Source organism: Sinocyclocheilus rhinocerous, unplaced genomic scaffold (assembly GCF_001515625.1).
Source record: "Sinocyclocheilus rhinocerous isolate Xijiao unplaced genomic scaffold, SAMN03320098_v1.1 scaffold680, whole genome shotgun sequence".
In the NCBI taxonomy this organism is placed as follows: domain Eukaryota; kingdom Metazoa; phylum Chordata; class Actinopteri; order Cypriniformes; family Cyprinidae; genus Sinocyclocheilus; species Sinocyclocheilus rhinocerous.
Window position 1 is genome coordinate 328,617 of NW_015637539.1, and position 17,930 is coordinate 346,546.

Sequence of the window (17,930 nt, forward strand, 5' to 3'; positions counted from 1 at the left end):
AAAGAGAATGGAGAGAATGCTACTTTGCTTTTCAGAGAGAGTGTGTGTGTGTGTGTGTGTGTGTCTGTGTTGAGTCATTTTTCACTGCACAAAAAGCCTAAATCTGAATTGTAAATGTAAGGGGCAGAAGAGTTTCATGTTGTAAATGCCTCAGTAAGTCCTCCAGACGATTCTGGCCTGACTGGATAAAAACAGCTTATCTACTGCCACAAATCCATATTACATGTTCCATTATTTCTAAATGATATATAAGAAAGCAGAACAGAAAGCAGAGTGCTCTTTGTTAAGAGCGAATCACTGTGCCTCAAGGATTAATCGTATCTAGAGAAAGCAATCCGTTAGCATTCCCATTCATCTCAATGGCAGTTGATCGGCTGATGCGTAAACCCATGGAAACAAACGACCTGCATGCAATATTTGATGCCGAAAATGACACTCGACAATTTGAAGGCCAAACCAGTTAAAGGGATAATTTATGCATGAATGTCGTTCCAAACCCGTATGGCTTTCTTTCTTTTTTGAAACACAAAAGATTATAATTTTAAGAAAAAAAATTTTTTTTTTTTTTTTTACTACCATTATTTGTACGAAAATATAAACTCAGACACACTCAGAACTAGTCCGTAAGGTGAGGAATTGTGCACTTAAAGTTACATTCAGTGCTAAATTGTTTGTGTAGTAACGCTAAAACAACACAAACACAACATTTAAACAAAGTTATCAGTTCATTCTTAGTGTTTTCTCTCCTCAAATCGGCTATAGAATGCCAATTATATAACCAAAGCGTGTTAATGCAACCGTATGTAGCGTTTCAGATCAGGACTAACAGCTGTGTGAACAATACAGAGAGTTTGAGTCATTTTTCACTGCACAAAAAGCCTAAATCTGAATTGTAAATGTAAGGGGCAGAAGAGTTTCATGTTGTAAATGCCTCAGTAAGTCCTCCAGAGGATTCTGGCCTGACTGGATAAAAACAGCTTATCTACTGCCACAAATCCATATTACATGTTCCATTATTTCTAAATGATATATAAGAAAGCAGAACAGAAAGCAGAGTGCTCTTTGTTAAGAGCGAAGTTAATGCAACCGTATGTAGCGTTTCAGATCAGGACTAACAGCTGTGTGAACAATACAGAGAGTTTTGAGTGAGAGATGATGGTGAATTAATGCGTTTTAACGAGTTTGTTATCACCATCCCTCAGCTGTTTCTGGTGTCAGCTCTAATTGTATTGTGGCGTCTCTCCCTGACTGTATTTATGAAAGGTAAGCAGATCCGATATGAGAAATCTATAGCTCGTCATATTTTGAGAGCACATGATATATTTGAGCTGCTAGCTAATTGAGCGCAGACAGCACTTTGTTTCCCGAACCTTCGGCTCCGATATTGACATGACATTTTCCTGGCCTTATGAGAGTACTTTAATACTGGCTTACTGTATTATCAAAGCGGCATCGGATGATGCATCATACTGACGCTGAGCTGTGTGTGTGGCGGGAAGATCATCCAGCACAGCCGGATTCATTCACAATAATATCAGACGCGCTTATTTAAAGTCATTACTTGAAATAAACATTTTAACTTAAACATTTAAATATTATTTTATATATATTAAAAACGTATTTTATTTCAGTTAGTTGCCAAGGCAACATTTCTCATTCTGTGTTCATTCTCATTCTAAAAGTACAAAAAGTTAAAGTAATAAAATAACTCAAATTAAAACCATTTTCATTGCTTGAAATACATTTAAATGTAAATTAAGTGTTTGTTTATATCATCACAGAATGTAACTATATTATCGCCCAACGTTAATCTGCTAAATGCGGCTCTAAGACGTGAAGATGTTAAGATATTAGAAACATTAACATCATGATTTTCTTGCTTTGAAACAATGTGTGTTGTGAGAAAAAAAAAATCTATACAAATAAATGTAACTTGCTTTGACAAAAACACAACTAAATTACTGTAGGACTTTAACTTAAATTAAATATAAAAAATAAAATTGAATTCAAAATATTAATAAAAACTCAATAGTAAAACTCAACAGTAAATTAGTAAAAAATAATAGTATATCAGTGATACTAAAATAACACTGGTTCACCCAAACATGTAAATTCTGTCATTTATAGAGTTACTCAATCCAGACCCGAATGTTTTCTTCTTCTTCTTCTTCTTCTGTGAAACACAGAATGAACTGTGTGAATGATGACACAATGTTCTGAATCAGCTCTGGTCGTTCCTGCAGCTTCGTTTCGTCCATTGGCACCATACTGCCCATGTTCCTGGTGCTGGCGTTCATCTACACGGCCTGCCAGACCATCAAAGGCCTGGTTCTGGAGAAGGAGCTCCGTCTGAAGGAGGTTCTGCGGGTTGTCGGGGTTCGGAACTCTTCCATGTGGTTCTGCTGGTTTATAGAGAACATGGTTCTGCTGACCATTCCCTGTGCTTTGATCTCGGTCATGGTGAAGGTTAGTGGCGTCGAAACTCTGAAAAACCAAAGACAGAAATGTCAACCGAATAATCAATCAAAAAAGCAAGGATGCAAACTTGTCGCTTTATGGTGAAAATTGGCATTTGAAATGAAGTAAGAGTAAGTGCAGCTCTGGGTTCATTTATACGCGAGCAGCTTGTGATTCTGTGTTTTCAGCGTCTCAGAGCGACTCGGTAAATGCTGCTCCACACAACCTCCATCTCTGCAAGTGCTGGGATTTTGGGTTGAGTTTGGGAACGTAACACATGCCAACCATTTTTTTTTTACAAATTTGTAATTTTTAAATAATAATAATAATATTAATATAAATTATTATTAATATTCAGTATAGTCGTAATGAATTGGTTTTAAATCAGATGTTTTAAACTTTTTTTCTCTTTTTTTTTTAAGATTGTGTATATAAACTCAACTAAATTGAGAGTTTAAAGGTCTCAGTTTTGCATCTTGTTTACCTTTTTTATCACTGATGAGTTTGCATCCCTGAAGAAGAAGTTAAGCTGAATAATCAAACAAATCACAAAATAAGACCGAAAGAAAACAGAAATCAAGCAACATGACCACAAAGCATTTTGAGAACACACAGCTCGCATTGTGAAGGTCAACATGAAATCAAATGTGAATGTGAATTCAGTAGTCATCTGATCATACAGTTCAGTTTGAGAGATCAGTTCAGTCTGAGCCAAATTCAAAATAAATTATTTTATTTGGTTTATGATATGCATAAATGCTATGTTTTTCATCCCTTTTTGTTTGCACCCTTTTGAATACAAAGCATGAGAAATGACAAAGTCAAGCTACAATGCAATTAAAGTCATTAAGAAAAATAGTTAGAAAAGCTCAAATGTGAAGTTAAAAGGCACAATAATCCATTTAGCAGAGAGGAAAGGAAGGTGCTTGTGTTGAGAGGTTGCACATTTATAAAGTCAAAGTGCTTTGTGGTTTTGATGCTCGTGATCACAGTGGAAATAATTACAGGGAAACGATTACTCCAGAATTGAGGCAAATCAAGCAGAAACGGGTTGATCTTTGATTCCTCTAAATTGGGTTATTATGCTAATTTGATATGCACAGCATCAAATTGTTGATGATTCAGAGCCGACCTCCTCCGTATCGCTCGCTGCCTCCCTCCATCGTCTTTTAAAGAGCTTTTTTTTTTTTCGCAGTTTCCAGAGTATTTTGTGTTTATCTGCATGGAGATAAAGTGTTTGTTCCCTCGCTTTGAGGATTGGCCTGTTTCACACTTCCAGTGCTTCCACGCTTGCGTTTACAGGCAAAACTTATTTCCAATGAGTTCCAATAGCGGCCGAGATCTGGAATCTGTTTCTTCTTAAATATTAATATGAATTAAATATTGTGTGAATGTTTGAACTTGTTTTAAAGCAGCATCACACATCTGACAGCACTCTCGCTATGAGGGAGTTCCAGCAACATCCGCACAGCTTCAGACTGCCACAGGCGCTTTGGGTCTCTTTCTAAACTAAACTGCACAGTCATGTCGTTCCCCGTGTCAGTTCATTTAGTTCGTTCTCTCTGTCTGTTCGCGCCGGCTCTTCATGTTGGCGCTCAATGTGAGAACTACAGCGTGCAGTGCTGGGAAAATCATCTTTTGTCAGTTCACTTCCCTCACAGACCTGAACTCCTCCAGAATGAGCTTTCAGTTTCTCTCAGAGACACTTCTGTCATCTCACTAATGTTTATCTCATTCACATGCTCTTACCATCATCATAAAACCGCTCATCGTCATATTAAAATCCATATATTTAACATGCTGCTAACATGTTTCTAATGTTTAGTATGTTGTTAGCATGTTGCTAGTATGTTTATAGAATGTTTAGCTTGTTGCTAGCATGCTTTAACACTATTGTAGCATGTTTTAGCATGTTATTCACATGGATAACAAGTTTTGACATGTTGTTAGCATGTTTCTAGCATGTTTATCAAGTTGTTATTCTGAATTAACATGTTATTAACACATTTTTAACATGTTGCTAGCATGTTTAACATATTGATACCATGGATTAGCTTGTTGCTAGCATGCTTTAACACTATGGTAGCATGTTTTTATCATGTTAGGCACATGGCTAGCAAGTTTTGACGTTGTTAGCATGTTTCTAGCATGTTTATCAAGTTGTTATTCTGAATTGACATGTTGTTAATACATTTTTAACATGTTGATACCATGAATTAGCATGTTGTTGGCATGTTTAACATGTTGATACCATGGATTAACATGTTGCTAGCATGTTTCTAGCACATTTAACACATTGTCAGCATGGATTCTACCATGTTTCAAACATGTGTACCAAGTTGTTAGTCTGAATTAACATGTTTTATAACATGTTGCTAGCACGTTTTCAGCATGTTTTAACACATGGCTAACATGTTTTAGCACATTGTTGACATTAAATTGAATGTTGTTATCATGTTTCTAGCACATTTAACATTATTAGCATGAATTGTCATGTTGTCATGTTTTAGCACATTGCTAGCATGGATTGGCATGTTTTAATAAATGACTAACATTTTAGCATGTTGCTAGCATGTATGTTGCTATCATGTTAAGCATGTTGTGAACATGTTGCTAGTATGTTTATAGCATGTTGAGCTTGTTGCTAGCATGTTTTAAAACTGATACCAAAATGCTAAAACATGCTAGTGATGTGTTAGATCATGTTAATGGCATGTTAAAACATGCTAGCGATGTGCTAAGATACATTATCTATCTGTCATTTTCCCAAGCGAACCTAATGATGTAGCACTGCACATTGCACATGTCATCATTATTAGTTATTATTTACGGCACACTACCGTGTTGAACTCGGCTGCTCTGTTACTGTGATTTTGGAGTAAAAGTATCCACCTTATTTTTCCCATAAGATCGGGCGCGGCCGTTTGTGATTTTTATGGGTCTGGCTTCTGGTCTCATTCGCTTCCAGCTATTGTTAGCTGTACAAAACAGCTCTTTTTGCTGCTTGATATTGCAAATTGGTGTGTCTTACCATATTAATTTAATGGATTATCTTAATTATGAAAACACTGGTTTGTAGAGCAAACAGTTTTACCATTTACTGCACATTGCTATTCTTCTTGTTATTTCCCTTCAGCGGCTAATGAACCGGAAGTCTCGCACATTCACAGAAAAAAGCTTGCTTCCGTGTTAAAAAATAAGGTGGATACTGTGTACATGATTATCTGGGAAATAACAGACAGAATAACCTGGTTTCATTCTAATGGGAATACACAATATCTTTGTCATTTTAATACCAGCTTCAATATATTGAATTTGCATTGGGTTGAATTTCACTGTTCTTGGAAACCATCTGTGCATCTGTGCTGGGAATAAGTATGACCTAATCAGTTTTCACCAAATGTAAATTCATTTTTATGTATATTATATAATGGAATACACAATAAGGAAAAGATGAGAAGTATGCTAATTTTATAGCCGCAAACCAGTAGCGGAATCAGCTTTACCCTGCAGTCGTGTATTTATTTTTCTTGTGAAACAGGTCAATTCTGTGCTTCTCTAAGCTCAGGAAAAGGAAAATGACAGCTGGCCTGTCACAGACCCATTATAGAACTCCTTATAATCAGCGGTGTGATTATTCAGCTTTCTCAGCCTGTTACTTTCCGAAACTCTTTCATCGTCTCTTCGTTTCCATGGTGAAAATGGATAGAATGTGCAGGGAATCATCAGATTAGTGCTGGATTTAAAATTTAGCTGAAAATTTTGCATTACTGGGAGTTTATTAATCACTTTGGCTAAATGCATTGCTGTGTGCTTTCCTATTTAGATGCACTGACCATTTTTACACAGTTCTATTGATTAAAAGCCAGAGTAGATGAGCTGATGGAGGTATGTTTTGCCCATCATTTAAAAATTGTAAGGACTAGATATGTATTTACCAGCAGGTTGACCTCTAAACACTTGGGAACCTAGGATATTATCACTAACTTAAATTGTCATCAAAATCCTGATTGGATTCAGCAAGGGTTTAGCAGAAATAGCGCATGTACTGTACATCAGCAAGTACTACATCATGCAGCAGTGTTGCAGATTTGGCAAATACAAATTACATTGGATAGTGGTAACTTAAACTAATCAAACTACAGAACAAAATTCCCAAAACTCTGTTGGGGCCCCAAAGTGTAACAGGTATCATGCATATAGAAAAATAACAATGCCATAAAAAAAGTGAAATGGCTTGTGTGTTTGATATTGAGTAGGCAGTTACAACTGTGCCCAGTGAGTCAGTCAAATGACACTGTTTTAAGATTGCATACTTGGGAGTCAAGTGGCCATGAAAGTTATTATTTGATGTATCTCAAATACTGTTAGAATAGAAAAAGAAAAGATCCTTCTGTTAAGGTACAGTGACAATGAAAGTTCAGGAAGTGATCTTATGCCTCATTGTGATTGTACCATGAGGCACCACTTACTCACTGACAGCAGACTTCTGCAGGGAGCATAAACTTATAAATATGAGTGTAGGTAAGATAGTGTTGACATGTCTAGATCTGTGCACCTGCTGTGGGGCTGTCAGGTTGAAACAAGAAGTAGCAGTGCTAAAAAAATCCATGTGCCGGAATGATCGTCTCCAGCGGTGTTGTGTAAATTGAGAAGAGAAGTGGGCCACGCACCGAACCCTGCGGTATCTCAGTGATCGGTTGATGTGACTGTGACTCTCTTTCCCTCCAAGATACCCTGAATAATCTACCAGTGACATATATCTCAAGCCAGCGGGGTGAAGTTCCTGTGATGCCGATTGGACAGGAGTATTTTGTGATTTACTGTACTAAAGGCAGTAGACAGATCCAGTCAAATGAGGACAGACGACCTAGAGGCAGCTCTTTGCAGCCGCAGGGCTTTAGTGACATATAGCATATTTTCTGTGGTGTCCATGTTAAATGATTTATAGAAAACCTGTTAGTTTGGGAAGATTGTAGATCTGCTTGGTTGTATGGCCTGTATATATGTGAAATAACTCTTTGAATGAAGTTTGCATTGCAAGGAGGTCTTCATGCTTGTTTGTGTGTGCATGTGCAGGTTTCTGCGATCTCTGAGTCGCTCCCTGCCTCTATATATGACTTTGGCGTGGATCTTCTCGGTTGCGTTGATAGTCAAGGGTGTGGTTCAGGAGAAGGAGGCTCGTCTGAAGGAGACTGTGAGGATGATGGGATTGAAGAGCTCCACCTACTGGCTGAGCTGGGCCATCAGCAGCACGTTGCCCCTCGCTGTCAGCGCCGCACTCCTCACTGTCATTCTCAAGGTGATTAACGCTGATTCACTGCCATTCACAAACATTGCGGTACACTGGATCCAAGATCTGATCTGGAGTACACTGGATCAGAGAGCTTACTCAGCTTTGCACTAGTAGTGGTTCATAAACATTTTAGCCTGTCCTGCTGAAAAGATGAATACCAGGTTGGACTCGGGCTTAAATTCCAAGATAGTCTTAACTGGTTTTTATTAATAGACAGTGATGATCTATTAGTTGCCCTGTCCTGCTGAAAAGATGAAAACCTGGTTAGACTCGGCTTAAATTCCAAGATAGTCTTAACTGGTTTTTATTAATAGACAGTGATGATCTATTAGTTGCTCAAGCTGGTAAAGCTGGATGCTGTTGCAGCTAGACCAACGTGATGAGCATGAAAGGCAAAAAAAATAAAAAAACACTGTATACCATTATGGGCCTCAAGATGATCGAAAAAGTTTTTAAATAAACAAAATAAGCTTTAAATTTTGGTAAAACAACTAAAAATCCTCAATTTAATTCACCCGTAAACTTCTGAAATTTTACAATTCAATATGTTTAATTGATTTATCAGTTTATTACACTTTTCATCATGTTTCATATTTAACACTTTGGACTTGGAGTCAAAAAGGTTGGGAAGCGCCGCTGTATACTGGTTACCAAAAAAGATCACCAGTTATTATTTATATACTTTGACAGTTGTTCATTGAACCTGCATCTAAATATAGTAACGACCAGAGGCATAATAAATAAACTGTAATAACCAAATGCAGACTGATTTTTGCTGCTTACTCATTGTTAGTGTAATGTATTGATTGCACATAGTTCATCAGTCTTGATTAGTAGGAATGTAAACATGAAGGCCATGAAGCCTAATGCACTCTGTAAAAACTGGTAACTTTATAATAAAGGGCTATTTCTACATTATTAAACCGATAAAATAGTTTTATTGGTATACATTAATGTATTTAGGTTAATCCAGTGATGCTAAACAATATATTTGACCTTAATAAAAGCAGTTAAATTAGATGTTTTTTTTTCTTTCTGTGTGTACAAATAAACTGTCAGTTTACATGCAGTTATCAAAAGGTTATTTGAATTCAGGAATATTAATTTTGCACACGTTTGACAGCAAGTAGCATATGAAAGCAGGTAAATTTAAAATTAGATATTTTTTCTACTATTACAAATATTTTCTTGCGCATCCCAGAAATTGTGTCTGCCTAATATCCCAACTCTCATTTGAACGTCATTTTCGCCCTTTCGTTCTTCCTCCAATCTATAATTTTATCATAGAAATTGACCAAGTGCTACCAAAAGCCAACAACTTACATTCACCAACACATAACTGTGAGGTATGTTCCTGAAGCACTTTATCATGAAATTAATGATAGCGATCATTTTATTTATTAATTAGCCAGTCAACCAATGGTGAACCACTGCTCTGTAGTGTCAAAGCTGGTGTCGGATCAGATGGTGCAGTGTTTGTGAATGGACGGTTTTGGTTGGGCAGCGTGACTCTGTGTGGGACCAGCAGGTTCAAGAACATGACAGATGAGCTTATATTCGAGTGCACACACGATTTATTTAGCTCAACCCACCAGAGCCATGATGCCCACCGCTTATTCAATCACAGACCTGTCTTTTAATCATCTCTCTCTCTCTATCACTGCTCTTGACAGATGTAATATCTTCTCTCAGACGAGTGGCTTTTCAATGTGTTTGTAATTATCAGGTTGTATTATTAATGCATCCATGGAAACTCAAATGCAACGTTCATTAGAGGCTCTGAAAAGCTTTCACGCGGTTACGTCCGAATGTCTTCACGCTCCGTAGACGAATCCGTCTTTTGCCTCAGCAACTGTTTGACAATAACAATGTGGCTCCATTATTTTTCTCTCCTCCTCTCTCTCTCTCTCTCTTTCTCTCTCTCAGTATGGAAAGGTTCTGCGATACAGCGACCCGTCTGTGATCTTTGTCTTCCTCCTGGTCTTCTGCATGGCCACTGTCATGCAGTGCTTTTTCATCAGTGTGTTTTTCTCTCGGGCGAATCTGGCAGCCGCCTGTGGGGGCCTCATCTACTTCCTGCTCTACCTGCCTCATGTGCTTTGCTATACCTGGAGGGACGTCATGGGCTTCGGCGCCAAGATCGCCACGGTGAGACATTCAACACACCTCTGCAGCAACCCGGAGGACTCGTGTCCTAATACATCTAATCATCAGATGCTGAAAGCAGATCCAGAGTCAGGAGTTCTGAAAGAAGTGCACTTAATTGTACTGAATGGGCACTTGTAGTGTACTTCAAATCTTACAAGTATATTTAAAAAAATTGTACTTGCATATAATGTAATATAAATTAATTAAAAGACCACTTAAGTGACTTAAACAGTGACACTTTCATGACTGTTTCTAACACTTAGGTACACTTTTTAAAGTGACATTTGTAATAATGTCAAATTAAAAGTTTCACTTTAAAGTATTTTAAATCATCATATTTTAATAATATTTTGTCGTGTTTTAAAGAAGTACACTTATTTTGATGTGTTGACTAACATACTAAACCACATGTAAATAACTCGATGATCATTTTAACTAGTGAGTTATTCAGTATTACAATTAATATATTTTAAATGCACTAATTTGGAATTTCGTCATTTCAAATGTTTAATTGCAAATGTTTAAGTACACTTTAACCATATTTCAGACAATAGACGTAATTATGAAATTGCATATAAATATGTACTTAAATCCTACTTAAGTGGGCCAGAAACATTCTAAAGTTGCATTTAATGTATTTTTTAAACTATAATGCATTTTCATTTAATTGCATTTAACATTCAGTTAAGTGTCTGAAAACATTATATTCAGTTCACACTTAAGTATACATTTTTAAAGTATTTTTATGTGTAATAAATACTCTTGTTAAAAGTATGCTAAAGTGTACTTTTTGTTATTACAAGAATATTACAATAATCTGCAGAGTTAGAAATAAGGAGAGAAAAGAATGTGTTATTTGACCTGTGTGTTCATTTAATGCGTCACTTACTCACACAGACTGAATGAAGCGCTCAGCTCTTCTTAAGGTACAAATCCACAGGATGAGATTCTGATCTCCTCTGGAGGAGCTCCTCCATTCATCTCCAGTGAGGATGTACAGTAGTGCGAGAGAGAGAGATAGCGATGACCCACACCTGAAGAGAAGAGCGATGGACGGGCACTTTTGCCCTTTGAGAAAGAGAAAGACCAACTAAATGACTTACAGCCGCACTTCCGTCATTGTGACCAATCAGAGTGACCTTTATCTCACTCGAAGAGATTCGCTCTATTCAGCAGTGTGTGGATGTCTTCCTCTTATCTGTGTGTGTGTGTGTGTGTGTGCGTGTGTGTGTGTGCGTGTGTGTGTGTGTGTGTGTGTGTGTGTGTGTGTGAGCGTCTTGGCATTCAGGCGCCACTGTCTAGTCTAGATGAATGAACCTGCAGGCCCATTAATGTGAATCCTACACACACACACACACACACACACACACACGCACACACACGCACACACACACACACAGAGAGAGATACTGTTTATTTTGAAATTGTGGATGGCAGTATTGCCGCTGTTTTGATCTCATATTCATACCAGAGTAAAAATGCACATGGCGGGAGAAAAATTTACATTTAATATACATTACATGTTTAAATGGCCGGTCCTTCAGCATTTATGTTAACCAAGCTCAGAACATGGATCTTAAGTGTTTTAGCTGTCAAATGATATATAGTTTATGATAGTTGATTGAATATTGTTTTAAAACAAAGGTAATTAAAAGCACAGACACGCCTAAACACGCCCTTGGGCCGTGCGGGTTAACAGGCTAATGGCGTGGATCAGATGTGTGTCTGACCTCTCCATCTCCATCTCAACAGAGCCTGCTGTCGTGTGTGGCGTTCGGATACGGCTGTGAGAATTTATCCCGTTATGAAGAGCAGGGCATCGGCATTCAGTGGAGCAACATCCGGGTCAGTCCGCAGGAGAACGACCGCTACTCCTTCATCGTCTCCATCTTCATGATGCTGTTCGACGCGTTCATTTACTGGGTTCTCACCTGGTACATCGAGAACGTCTATCCGGGTACGATGCTCTGAAAACATTCATACAACTAGAAAACATCTCATATTTATTGATTTTTTCTTGATGATTTGAAATAAAAGTATGTATGATGTGACAAAGGATTTTGAAAGACGTCTTATGTTCACTAAGGCTGCGTTTATTTGATCAAAAATACAGTAAAAAAGTGAAATATTATTATAGTTTAAATAACTGTTTTCTATGTGAATATATATTAAAATGTAATTTATTTCTGTGATGCAAAGCTGAATTTTCAGCATCATTACTCCAGTCTTCAGTGTCACATGATCTTCAGAAATCATTCTAATATGCTGATTTGCTGCTCAATTTGTTTTTCAGATTGATTACAAATATTTTATAAAATAAATAAAAATAAATAAAAAAACGTTTTTAAATTAAAAACATATGTAATGTAACTTTTGATCAATTTAATGGGCCCTAGTTGAATAATATATAAGTTGAATATAAATAAACAAAATATAAATAATTAAATAAAAAATCATATAATTTTAAACAAATGAGTTTCTTCCTTTAAAATTTCTAATTATCAAAAAACAAAAAAAACAAAAACAGAAGAATAAAATATATCATGATTTCCACAAAAAAACATGAAGCAGCCCAACTGTTTTCGACATTGATAATAATCAGAAATATTTATTCAGCGTCAAATCAGCATATTAGAATGATTTCTGAAGATCAGCTTTGGTCACAGGAATAAATTACATTTTACAATATATTCACATAGAAAACATCTATTTAAATTTTTACTGTATTTTTGATCAAATAAATGCAGCCTTGGGGAGAAGAAGAGACACACAATTAAAAAAAAAAATACATTTGAATGCTAGAGTGCAAATAATAGGCTGGTTCATTATAAAGACCAGAAGTGAATCACAGATGTAATCTAGTTCACACCAAGAGTGAAAGAAAAAAGCAATCCAGCTCTTCACATGCGAGACTCAAATGTCCATTTAGTGCAAGATACAAACTGTCTGATAAAACTGTAATGCAGTGATGAAGTGACAGTGAGATATATGAATATATTATAGTGTAATGCTAATAATAGAGGTGTAAAAGTAATGAAAGGGTGCTTCGCAGATACAGTACGTTTGTACATTAAACACGTTCCCGGCTTTTACTTTCAGAGAGTGTATTTTTCCTGTTGTGAATAGGTTTCAGTTTCCAAGTCCTGATCATGAGATATATTCACTTCCATTATGAGTTTGTGATTTCTGTTTCTGGTAAATTTCTAATTATCAAAAAACAAAAAAAACAAAAACAGAAGAATAAAATATATCATGATTTCCACAAAAAAACATGAAGCAGCCCAACTGTTTTCGACATTGATAATAATCGGAAATATTTATTCAGCGTCAAATCAGCATATTAGAATGATTTCTGAAGATCAGCTTTGGTCACAGGAATAAATTACATTTTACAATATATTCACATAGAAAACATCTATTTAAATTTTTACAGTATTTTTTATCAAATAAATGCAGCCTTGGGGAGAAGAAGAGACACACAATTAAAAAAAAAATACATTTGAATGCTAGAGTGCAAATAATAGGCTGGTTCATTATAAAGACCAGAAGTGAATCACAGATGTGTTTCCAAGAGTGAAAGAAAAAAGCAATCCAGCTCTTCACATGCGAGACTCAAATGTCCATTTAGTGCAAGATACAAACTGTCTGATAAAACTGTAATGCAGTGATAAAGTGACAGTGAGATATATGAATATATTAAAGTGTAATGCTAATAATAGAGGTGTAAAAGTAATGAAAGGGTGCTTCGCAGATACAGTACGTTTGTACATTAAACACGTTCCCGGCTTTTACTTTCAGAGAGTGTATTTTTCCTGTTGTGAATAGGTTTCAGTTTCCAAGTCCTGATCATGAGATATATTCACTTCCATTATGAGTTTGTGATTTCTGTTTCTGGTGCGAGAATCCTGACTAACTTAAATGGACTATATATTAAGTATATATTTAGCCAAGTCAAATGTATTAGTACAGCACTTTTCAAGACACGCATTGTTTCAAGGCAGCTTTACAGAAAACCATGTTGAATAAACTGTATGTATGTATGTATGTATGTATGTACCTAGATAAAATTGGACGTGCTTAAACACTTGTTCGTGTCTTTCTTTAGGTCAGTATGGCATCCCGAAGCCCTGGTATTTTCCCTTCACGTCCTCGTACTGGTGTGGGACTCCAGTGGGATCTGATGCCCAACCCGACCTGCTTCAAGAGCTGGAGAATCAGAGCGGTAAAAACACACACACAGACACAGACACACACACACTCTTCATTCTGGGTGATTTATTAGCTTGTTTACCCGTTAGGTCCTCACCGTGACACGAGTCCCCACGAGTTTGTGTGTATTCACCCCACCAGAATAGAAAAACAGGTACACACACACACACACACACTCACACACAGACACACACACACACACAGCATGCAGATCTGTACAGACAATTCCCCGTCAGAATCCAGCTGAATTAACTCGTGTGCCGCAGGTTTCCTGGAAAAGCCTCCGCCTGGAATGAAGCCTGGAGTTTGTATCAGAAACCTGGTGAAGGTCTATAAGACGGGAAATAAACTGGCCGTGGACGGACTCAGTCTGGACTTCTATCAGGATCACATCACCTCGTTTTTAGGACACAACGGAGCCGGAAAAACCACCACCATGTGGGTTTCACACAGTCTTACACATGCCTCATACACCTTGAACAATAAAACGCTAGATGCTTTGGACCCCGTCAAAGTTGGTTTATGGTGCAGCGTTTTCACAGTTGCTGTGAAGTCAAATGCTATGATGATGGCGTATAATTAGCATATTATAGCATTATAAATGTCGTATTGCTTGTCTACTCGGATCATTTTTGGTGTCACTTGCACTGGTAATGCAGGGTTGAATAGACAGTGAAAGAAAATAGAATTGAACAAATCTATTTTTCAATATAAGAAAAAAGGATAACCTATGGAGTTGTATATTACTTTAAAGTGGGATAAATATGGCTGGAAGTTTTTTAATAATATGATATGTAAATTCTTAAAAAGTATGTATAGAAGTTAAAAAAAGACAAAATGGTAGATTATTACTATAGCCCAGATAATATTTGGACATGCATTGAGATATTTAGACTTGTGACTCAAGTCTATAGTTTATGTGTATATATAGTATATTTAAATAATACTAAAATAACACTGCAATTCTATGCAAGATATGAACTAAGTGGCGTAAGGAAGTAGTTGTACACATGAGCGTTTTATGAACAAAAACCTGAAAAATATTAGATGGAAAACTTAAACTTAAACAAAAAAAAAAAAAAAAAAAATGAAAGAAAAATTTGAATTTATTAACTTAAAGTATAGCTATAATTTATTTGAAGGAATACAAATACTAACATTAAAACTGAAATAAAAATAAATTAAATTATGAAATAAAATATTTAAATTATAAAAACATTAATATTAAAAAACAATTAATTAAAAGGATAAAATCACATAACAAAATGACTAAAATAAAAAAAATAATGAAAATGTGTGTGTTATATATGTTTTGCAGGTTATGTGTATGCATAGTTTAAACAACTATAAAACATATTAGACTTAAAAATACCTCATTGCATTAGATGGAAAATATGAAAGTGACATCTACAAACAAATGATGCTGGACTAACTTTTCTGAACCACTTTTTAAATCATTTTTAAGCCGCTTCTCTCACAGTCAGAAAAACAGCAGACAAACACAGATGCAGTTCATCACATTAACTGCAGAGTTTACGAGACTCTTGTCATTTCAGTTTAAACTATGTATTTGCATCGTTGCATTCATTGTGTGCTTGTGTTGTATTTCTTAAAACGTAATCAATTCTGTTTGTGTGTGTATATATATATAGGTATAATGCAAACGCATGCATACATTTTTAATTGTAACTTAAGTGCCACTGTATATGTTATGCACACACTTAATACAGTTCTAAAGAATGCAAAGTAAAAAGCGGCATGCGGTGTCTAAGCATGAAATCTCCCATACATTAGAGGCTTTAAAGCTCATGTTTATTTTCATTTATTTTTCTTGTTCACCAGGTCGATACTGACGGGTCTTTTCGCTCCCACCTCGGGTACGGCTTACGTTAACGGCTACGACATCCGCAGCGACATGGACACCATCAGGACTCACCTGGGAATGTGTCCACAACACAACGTCCTCTTCAACGAGTAAAACCTCCTCCACAAACACAGACACACATAAGAGGACACAGATTCAGTGTTGCATTTGTTCAAGATCTGAATACTGGCACATCTGAAATCTGAAAAATCTGACAACAAGGTTTGACAGCTAATGCCAGAGTTCACCAAAATGTTCTTTCAAAACAAATACTTAAAAAAAAAAAAAACTGGAGGTAATCACAGTTCAACTCCAAAATGGTTTTGCATGCAAAAAAGATTTTTCAGCGATGAAATGATCTCAAGTTCAGTTTTATTCTACGACCGAGGCATTAATCTCTCACAATTCATACATATGCATGAGAAACACAGGATATGCATCATGCATAACAAAGAATGTTAGCTTTCTTCACGTGAATATTTTAGTTAACCTGTGGATGTGAATATTTTTATCCAACTAATAGCCTGTGTCGTTATTGTTAACAAAAACTATTAATAATTATTTAATTGAAATAAAGCGGACATAAAATACAAATAATATATAGAAAACCTAAACTTAGAAAACCTAAATGAAAATTAGAAATGTTACTTTGACAGCTAACTTAAATGATTTGAAGTGCTAAAATTATAATATTAAAATAAATCAATAAAATGAAAAATTAATTTAAAAAAGCTAAACGTAAATATAAAAAAAATCTAAAACTTATAAAAATGATAAAAGCACATACAATTACTAAAACTTAAACTTAAATGAAAACTGAATAAAAGCTAACTAAAATATTAATAAATATTATAATAATATATGAATAATGCTGAAATCTTGAGCAAGATATGAAATCAGTGACATAAGATATTAGTTGTACACATGAGTGTTTTATGAACAAATACCTGAAAACTCATCTCCTCTAAATATAAAATACAAAAATAAATATTAGAAGACAAATTTAAACTTAAAATAAAATTAGAAATTTTGCCTTGACAGGTAACTTAAATTATTTGAAGTGTTAAAATTACTAGAATTAAAACTGGAATGTAAAGATAAATAGAAATATAAAAAAAACAGAAAATAAATAATAGAAATGAATACATAATAGAAATAATAATACAATAGAAAAAAGCGAAAAAATGACAAAAACACATAGCAAAATTTCTAAAACTTAAACTAAAATTAAAATGAAAACAGAAAATATGAAAATAAATGCTACTGTAATTCAAAAATATTACTAAACACAAATAGCACATAAATAATACTAAAATAATACCGAAATCAGTAAGAAAGTAGTTCTACACAAAACTCATCTCTTCTCCTCTCCTGTTTATGACTATATATTCTATATTTCTGCACAAGTATGTGTGACTATTGCATATGTTCTGTCTGTGTGTATATAAGTTATCATTTGTTCATGTGTGTATGCTGTTCATTTCAGCCTGACAGTGGAAGAGCACATTTATTTCTACGCTCGTCTGAAGGGTCGGAGCTCTAAAGAGGTGAAGAAGGAGATCGATCAGATGATTCGAGACGTGGGTTTGCCTCACAAACGCAAAGACCTCGTCAAGAACCTCTCAGGTGTGTTTGCATCAGCAGCGCTCATCAGTGTTGGGGGAAGTTACTTTTAAAATTAATGCATTACAATATCGCGTTACTCCACAAAAAAGTAACTAATTACGTTACTTTTTATGAAAAGTAATGTGTTACGTTACTTTTGCGTTACTTTTTAAATCTGGACAGGGTTTGCTTGTTTGTTTTTAAAATAAAAAAGTTATATTTTTGGCAAATATAAAAGCCTTTTCACACCAAAAGTGAAATGAATAAGCCTCAGGCTGAAGGGAAAGTACATTTACGTCCGTACAGTAGAATGCAGAAGAAGAAATGTCAACACACTTCAGCAATAAAAAA

The 17,930-nt window shown here is 35.5% G+C and overlaps 1 protein-coding gene across 1 annotated transcript in view; it reads left to right on the forward strand.

Annotated features, from left to right (window-relative positions):
* Positions 1-17,930, forward strand: part of LOC107749001 (ATP-binding cassette sub-family A member 1) — a 119,004-nt gene that overhangs the window by 40,577 nt on the left and 60,497 nt on the right. The window contains exons 11-17 of the mRNA XM_016564039.1: positions 2,244-2,466; positions 9,680-9,901; positions 11,654-11,858; positions 14,007-14,123; positions 14,377-14,548; positions 15,953-16,084; positions 17,461-17,600. Of these exons, the coding sequence (XP_016419525.1) occupies positions 2,244-2,466; positions 9,680-9,901; positions 11,654-11,858; positions 14,007-14,123; positions 14,377-14,548; positions 15,953-16,084; positions 17,461-17,600 (1,211 nt within the window). The remainder of the gene's footprint in view (positions 1-2,243; positions 2,467-9,679; positions 9,902-11,653; positions 11,859-14,006; positions 14,124-14,376; positions 14,549-15,952; positions 16,085-17,460; positions 17,601-17,930) is intronic.